General features: G+C 32.4%; 1 protein-coding gene across 1 annotated transcript; it reads left to right on the top strand.

The window, feature by feature from the left end:
• The first annotated feature begins 3,316 nt into the window (after window positions 1–3,316).
• LOC127147355 (uncharacterized) lies at window positions 3,317–4,069 on the top strand. The gene is made up of 2 exons (XM_051080828.1): window positions 3,317–3,824; window positions 3,914–4,069. Exons 1-2 carry the CDS (start codon window positions 3,375–3,377, stop codon window positions 4,016–4,018), a joined length of 555 nt encoding a protein of 184 aa, XP_050936785.1. The 5' UTR covers window positions 3,317–3,374; the 3' UTR covers window positions 4,019–4,069.
• Window positions 4,070–8,475: the final 4,406 nt, after the last annotated feature.

Below are 8,475 nucleotides of genomic sequence, written 5' to 3' on the forward strand. Positions count from 1 at the left end.
GGTGGGGAAAGTATATGAGTTAGGAGAATCATGAATATTGATGCATGGCCTTTTATATATTATTCTCCCCATTACACAATAATCTCATTTCTCTCTTTACATTGAAGAATTTATTGTTTTACTTATTATTCTTTTCAATTGGAAGATACATAGGTAACTTTTCTTTGGGGGAGGGAACAAACAAAGAGAGGTGTCTGGCACAGGTAATGAGAATGAGATTACCTTTTGTCCAATGGGTTCTTACTTCTTAGGTGGTTTTTAGCGTAATCCCCTCTTCCCTACATTCACACTCTGCTCATGCTTCATATATTATATTACTACATCTTTACAATGTTTAAATTGCTTATCACCTATAACCCACTATAAAACTACTCTCTACTTTTTGCTTTGTAATTGTCTCAATTTTATCAACTACTCCTAATTTTCTATAACAGTTTAGTTGAGCCAGCGGTATAATGCGTTGAGAAACTACTCTCGTAATTGAGGTCAAGAAAAGATTTCCATACCATTGTAATAAATTTTTTTAATAGATTTTTATTTTGGTGTTTTTTTTCTTCCAATTCCATGTTCGTTTTATATTACTAATTTTAATGATAGTAATGAAAGGTTTTGTGGGAATTTAGTTGACACATGAACTTGAGTTATTCAAAGTACATACTCTTGAATTAATATATTAGAAATCTACGATCTTTCCACTTCACATATTTATTCTCAAATCGTCAAATTATTTAAAAACTTAATGTCATAGGGAAGATAAATTTAACTATACCATCTAAAAATATATATATATATACATACATACATATGGTTGAGGTTAGATGGGGTTGATTTGATTTATAAAAAATGTGGAAATAAAGCTGTGATCCAAGTCAACTCCGACTAAGTAATATAGTCTAGTTTAGTATAATTGAAAAAAAAATGAATACAAATGAAAAAGCATATATAGGAGAGAGAAAATGTGGGTGTATTAAAAAACAAATAAAAAGTTTATAAATAAAAAAGGAGGGGTTTTTGGGAAAAAGACGTGGGAATTAGATTGGATGGGATGGGCAATTATTAAAATTACAAAACAACAAAACACAAAATTACAAAACATGCTCTCTTTCGCTCTCCTCTTCTTTCTCACTCCCTTCTTTTTCAACTTTTCATCATTCCTCTTTCCTCTTTCCCCTTTCCCCCTTTTTCTTTTCTTCCCTTTTCTTTTTAGTCCTTCTCTCAATCTGGGCCAGCCCCATTCCTTCTATAAGCCCAACACTAACTTACCACGACCCAACCATTTCTCACACGTTACCCATTTCCAAACTTGGGTGAGTGTGTGTGTGTGTATATATATATATGTTCAAATAGTTGAAGTGACTTTCTGGGCTTTACATTTTAAATTATAAGGTTATCATGCTTTCTAATATTGGATTAGTATTAGTGACACCTTTTGCTAACTAAAGTTCCTTTATTTCTAAAGGTTTATGGCTAGATATGAACTTTTTTGTATGGTTTGATTTTTAGGTGATATATTAATGAAGTTTAATCCTTTTTCTAACGTTATTTTAAAGAGAATTCATGAAGTAGTTGGACTATATATACATGTGAAAGTAAACGGTAATAATTCTTTTACGGTAATTTATGATTCAATGTTGGTTGGAATAAATCAAATTTGATTCAAAGAAACTAAAAGAAAGGGGTCATATTGAACACATTTTAGTTGTATGTTTTGAAAAGGGAGATAAGGGTGAGTTTTTCGAGTAAAAAATGTGGGTTTAAGGTAGTTTGAATACTTCTTGTTTGCTTCACTTATCATTTAGAATCTGATTGTTCCTATGTTTATGCAGAAAACAGAAATGGCACTTCAAGGACGGGTTCACAAGGTCTGAACTTGGCCTATCTCGTCGGCTTTACACACGTGCTGGCTTTTGGTCTTCTCCTCATTCAGTAAGAAGTGTAATTCCCTTCTTATATATATTCCCATAATATGTCATCTCTGTGGTTCAACCATTTCTTTTTATTTAGGGATATTTTTGTCTTTGATTATGATCTAAGACGTGGCATTAGAGTTTTATTGATAGGTCATTTAAAGGCATGTCTTGTTAAGTTAATTCTTGCTCTCTCGTTTTAGCTTTGTAAAAAAGAAACAACTAGTTTTTGTGTATGTGCCTTTAAACTAAATAAACTCACGACTGTAAAAGGGAAATGGATAGTGCGTGTCGTCTCAAGAAGTCTGTGCATAATGTGACTTACTTCGAGCTTTGAAATGTTTATGGTTTTCTAAGTTGGTTGTTCTTTGAATTTTGAAATGTTATGATTTCCTAAGTTGGTTGTTCTTAAAAGAAATCTGGATGTAATCAGAATTATCTAGATTAGAGACAAACTTAGCTTAATTTTCTAGTATATTTTGATATTTTTTGGGTAATATCTCTTCTATCGTTGTTTCATTTAAGAAATATTTGTATAATTGTTTCGCGTGGAAGATTTTTGGACAAAATCATCCCCTAGCATTGGCTACTTGCATTTTTTGTTGGGAGCTGTTGAACAATATCGACATCTCTATGTTAATATTTTTCTTTTATGCAACCTGACACTTATGTTTTGCCTTTTTTGACTCAATTTAAGCAGACATAGCGACAAGAGCATTAAGTACTCCAAATTATATGATTTCATTTATTATAAAAGTTGTTTGGGTTAAGGAATCCTTCTTTACACCAATTGTCTCATTATCAGACTCAAATTAGTGCGGTTCAGATCAAACAAGTTGTTCTTTAACTCATTGTTATTTTACTAGTTCATTTGCTTTATTTGGTGGTTTCGCTAACTCTTTGAAAACAAAGAAAAAACAGTCTCGTTATTCGTCAGCAAAGACCAAAAATTAGAGTTTGATTGGGTTAAAATTTGTGTTGGATCAAGTTATAAAAGGACTTTGTCTTAACAGGATTACCTATATATCCCGACCAACCATGATTACCCAACCCAGTCAAGTAGTTTCTTAACAGGACCTTGCCTTGCCTTTTGCTTCCCATGCAAATGGGATTACCTTGTCTCAAAATAATCAAAGTATTTATGTTGTGACGATTAATTAATAAGAGTAGTATCTATGTTCCTTTTCATTTCTTCCTTGACTTCTTTTCATATTCTCTTTTCTCAAGTAGTGCTTGTTGACCAAGTCATTTTACGATTGAATTGGTCATTCAATTAAGTGCATCAACATCTCAAAAATGTTCAACAAAGATTGGGTACATTTAAATCGGTATGAAATTAACCAACTTTTAATATTGAGCTAACCTTTAATGCATATTTAACTAAATTAACTTTATTTAATAGTGCTACTAATGAGTATATGGAAGGAGCATGGAATTTTCTACAAGAAGTGAAGAAAAGGAAGCCAAATGCCAACAAATTTTTATGTCCATGTAAAGATTGTAGAAACATGGCACATTGTGATTTTCAAATCATATATGAGCACTTGGTCATTAAGGGAATGGACCCTACATATAACTTTTGGTACCATCATGGGGAAGTATGTGAAGGAGATGAAATGGAGAATGAAGTTGATGATAGTTTTATGTGTGAAGCAACAAACTTCTATGAGAGCACATATATGGGAAAAGAGGACATCATTCATGACTATCTCTTTTGTCCCCGATCGTGGTCATGTAAGAGGATTTGGGTTTGGTGTGACTCGTTCAAAACTATCTCTTTTGTCTCAACAAGATCACAAGTATAAGGTTCTTGAAAAAGAATATTTGAAGATGAAGGAAGAAATGGTAGAAATGAAAACAATGAAAGATGAAATGATCGAAATGAAAGCACTTATGTTATCTTATTTAAAGAAACAGGTATTTCTTTTTTTCTTTTACTAACTTAGATTCTTTTTTTTTCTCGTAGTAGTTAACTATAATTTTGGTTTCATATGTGATTATCATAGACTGAACCAAGTGAGGAACTTTCAAATGCTACTGCAAGTGTGCTTAAGCGACTAAATATTCCTTCAATGCCTTCTCCATCAGTAAATTTATTTGTAATAGGATGAAAATTGTTTATGATGTCATTATCTTCTTATTCTATTATCTCATATTTGTCTTTTCACAGAGTATCAATAACAACAGTCAAACTAAGTGCAAGTTATTAGATTGGTATGGCTCGGGAGAGATTGTTGCTGAAGGAAGATGGTCTTCTAATGATCCAACTGCTATGGTCTATCATGTTCCTATTGGTCCACATGCAATTAGAGTATGGGTTGATGTAGCAAAGAAACCAAATGCATATTTGTGGAGGCCAACATCAGAAATGACATGTATTGAAGAAGCTTTGGGAAGTACAGTTGCATGGCCATCTGATAAAGTGATCATTAGTATGTTGTCTAATTCTAATATTTTTTGTCTTCATTTATTAAAGATTTTCTATACTTGTTTAATTAATATATGTTTTATAAATTTATGTAGGTGAATGAAATGGAGTCGTCTTCACCAGAGGACTAAAGATTGTACACTTATGACGAACTTTGCTTATAGACTTATGATGAACTTTATTTGTATTTTGAGGGTTAATTTGTGCGGTTCATACATTATTTACTAATATGTGTATTTTGATTGGTAATGTGTATGGTTGGTACATTTAGAATGACTAAATTGTTTGGTAATTTTAGTACATTATGAATGGTTTTAAAGATTTTTGAGAAAAATGATACCTATATTTTGATTGAAAACGATTAAATAGCATTATTACTGAAAATCATAGCTATAAATACTATACTGTCGAAAAAGGCTATTATAGTTAAAAATTATAGTTATAAACAATATACTATAGCATCGACAAAATGCTATTATAGCTGAAAATTATAGTTATAAATACTATATTATAACATCGAAAAAAGGCTATTATAACTGAAAATTATAGTTATAAATACTATATTATAGCATCGAAAAAAGGCTATTATAGCTGAAAATTATAGTTATAAATACTATACAATAGCGTCGAGAAAGCGCTATTACATCTTAAAGATAGCACATTATTTAAACTATATTTATTATAGCTCTAACGAAAAACGCTATCAAATGTTTTTATAGCAACGTATATAAGCTATATCTTCAAACTCTACGATAGCACTAGTTATAGCTTCGAAAAAACGCTATAAAAAGACCCAGACTTTTAATAACATGGGCTGTCAGGACTCTCGAAAAACGCTATAAAAAGTCTATTATAGCGTTTTTCATTAGCTATCGTTTATGTTATTTCTTGTAGTGATAAGACTAAAACCTTAAAATAGTCACTTTTAAGTTATAACACCATTGACTATATAAACTGACTATTTCAATTATGATGACCTAGGTAACTTAATCTTAATCTTGAGCTAACTATGAACTTCTATTTAAACGATATTATCCTTAGATCTACATAAGTGAGAGCAGCTCAACGGCGTTGGCCCAATAAGCCTCCCATTTCAAGGGTAAGACCAGGTGGATGACTAGGGACATAGGGTGCAAGATGGAATTCACTCCTACCCGCTTTAGGGTTAGTAGATAGGTTGTTCCCTTAAGGACTGAATCCAATTGTTGAACAAGGGATCCTGCCCTCTCATTGGCCCGAGAGGGATTCGATTTATAGGTTCGACCTTAAACCAAATGTTCAATAGTGGATCAGTGAGACTTAAGCAACAAGATGTAGTCTCGGGGGTAAAACGGTATTTTGACCCAGCTGAAGTTACGAACAACCTGTGAAAGATTAACTTACTGATCATGGTTATATCAAATGGGCACAAATTTATCTATAATAAGGGGAGTGCAACTACGAGACTTTAGTGGAATGACCCGTTAGTTAATGAATGTTGATTAGCTCAGTCTAAAAAGGGTTTAACCAGTTAATCCCAGATTGTTGGAGCTCATGATCTATAGGTCCATTAGATTCCCATGCGAGCTCATACGGAATTAACTTATAACAATATGTTGGAATAATTCGATTTGTTCAAATTAGGTAGGGAGAGAGAAACTGACGAACATATGTGATATAGCCATTGGTTATAGGGCTTTATGTTTAAATGTGATTTAAATGTTAAAAATCATTTTTAAAATATTTCAGGTTTACTCTTCCGTCTTTCTTCTCCTTTCTTTCTATCGTCTTTATTCTTTTCTTCTTCTTTTTTTCGTTGTGATTTCTTTTCATCGTCTTTCTTTGTTTCCTCTCCGATTTGCTTCCATCATATTTCTTCTTTTTCTCTTCGTATTTTACGTCGTTTAATCTTTCCATTGTCTTTCTTCTTTTCCTCATCTTTTTTTTTTTTTTGCTGCAATTTCTTTCCATCATATTTCTTTTCTTCCTCTTCTCTTTTTACATCATTTAAATTTTGGTAACCAAATCTAAACGATCATGTACAAAAAAATAGCAAAATCTAAATGATCCTGTATAAAGAATCTTGAAAAAAATCATTTAGATTGGAGTAGCCAAATGTAAACGATCATGTAAAAAAAAGTAAATGATCGGGTAAAAACAATAAACAATCGTGTTGAAAAAATTAAATGATTGTTTACTAAAAGGATTAAAAAAATCATTTAGCCAAATCTAAACAATCATGTACCACTGAATCTTGAAAAAAATAAACAATTGTGCCCTTGTTTTGTTTGATTCATCTAGAACCTTTCTCCTGTGTCAAAAGGAAACTCCTTAACCTCTTGCCACAACCGCAATCAACTAAGTCAAATTTTTGAGCCCTAAAACTTCAAACCAGGAAGTTTTTCATGAATCCTTTTTTGACCTAGCAACATCAATAGATGACACATCCAAGAAATCCAAAGAGGGGGCATCGAGTACTGTGGTGCCAAAAGGAAAATAATTCCTAAAGGAGGCTATTGATGACCCACTCCAAGGGTAAAGGGAAATAATCCTTGAGGAAGTTGGCGAGAAAAGCCTCCCTTACCGCTAAAATCACTACCAGAAACTTTTATGCGAAAATACAAGTCGAAGGAGGCAGTGAAAGAATAAGAAGAAGAAGAAGAAATTTATGAGGATTATATCTTCAAGTTCATGGATCATTACATCTGTAAACCAATGGAGAAAGGATTTGATGATATAATCCAATGCTAGCGTAACCTGCAAGAAATGCAATTTCAAAGTCAGAAGCAACTAGGTGATTTGAAATTCAAATGTGACAACACAAGTTCTAGTGGTCAGGCACAAGTAGATCAACTTAAGGGATAAGTAACAAAGCTCAAAACGTAGAATCAAGAGCTCCAAACGAAACTTATCGCAATCAGAGAGCAGAATACGATAGAACAAAGTGAAACGCTGACTCGTTTGGTTAAGAAAGTTGATGCGAGGTGCGACACACAATTCACAACCTTATTGAGATATTAACACCTTTTGATGTGTAGCACCATTTACCTCAAAGCTCTTTTGCAACATTTTTCTATGATAAATCTTATCATTTATTTTTAGTAATGAGGACATTGTCACATTATAAATTTGGAGGTGTATAAGGACCGAGCTAAAGCTTTTGAAACTATTTGGAAACCTTCTAAGGCGTTTTAACAAAAGTTAAAGCAAAGCCAAAAAGTGTAAAAAATTTAAAAAAACTGTTCATTCTTTTATTCAATTGAAATAGCATCTCAAATAATTTCAAAGTAAAAGTTTAAGAGTTGAGTAATAAGAGGGGATAAGAGTTATAGTTAAGGAGAGGAATTGACTCATAGAGTGCCTACGATTTTCCACTCAATGCCAATTGTCAAGTAAATAAGTAAATAAAAAACATTCTTTTCCAAGAGGATTCAAAACTATTAGGAAATTTTAGTCATTTCTAAAAACTAAAAATAAGATTTTTGTAAGGAATGAACAATGGTATTTTGAGTATTAAGCTTTCCGCATATTGAACATAGAAATATTTTCATAAGTGAGAACAATGCGATGAGAGTAAACCCTAAATAAAGAATAAAACCAACTTGAGTTTTGAGAAGTTTAGAAGTACAAGGAGGAAGGTGAGTTTTTTTTTTTAGAAGGAATTGTGCTTGGGGACAAGCATGATACGGAGTGATGCTTAAGGACAAGCATTATTCTAAATTTGAGGGTGTGATAACTTGTATAAATACAAGTTATTATAACCTTTTAGATTAAAAAATGAAGCAAAAACATGTAGTAAAAGTGTCAAAACGCGTTACTTATATTGTAAATTCATAAGTATTTGGAAATGCGTTGTACATAAGACTCCATGTCTGTTTTACCGTGTTTTTAGTGTCTTAATGCAGGAATAGGAACAAAAAAGAAACTAGTGAATCGCATAGGACCTTGCACAAGAGCTACGCGAGAAAAGCCCGTCTAGCAAGTACAACTTCTAGGCAAGAATCTGCTTCATCGTGCGAGGAAGGTTCACAAGAAGACAAGAATGGTAGTTGGGATGATGTGACTTGACAAAGGTTACATTACACAATGACATGATCAGAAGAATAGAAGTTTCCCACCGAAAGTTGCCTATAAAAGGGTTCTATATCTCACTGAACAACA

Source organism: Cucumis melo, chromosome 2 (genome assembly GCF_025177605.1).
Source record: "Cucumis melo cultivar AY chromosome 2, USDA_Cmelo_AY_1.0, whole genome shotgun sequence".
In the NCBI taxonomy this organism is placed as follows: Eukaryota; Viridiplantae; Streptophyta; class Magnoliopsida; order Cucurbitales; family Cucurbitaceae; genus Cucumis; species Cucumis melo.

Coding starts and splice junctions, on each gene's coding strand:
- LOC127147355 (XM_051080828.1), top strand. CDS start 3,375: ATGCCAACAAATTTTTATGTCCATGTAAAGATTGTAGAAACATGGCAC. Junction 3,825..3,913: donor TATCTTATTTAAAGAAACAG/GTATTTCTTTTT, acceptor TGATTATCATAG/ACTGAACCAAGTGAGGAACT.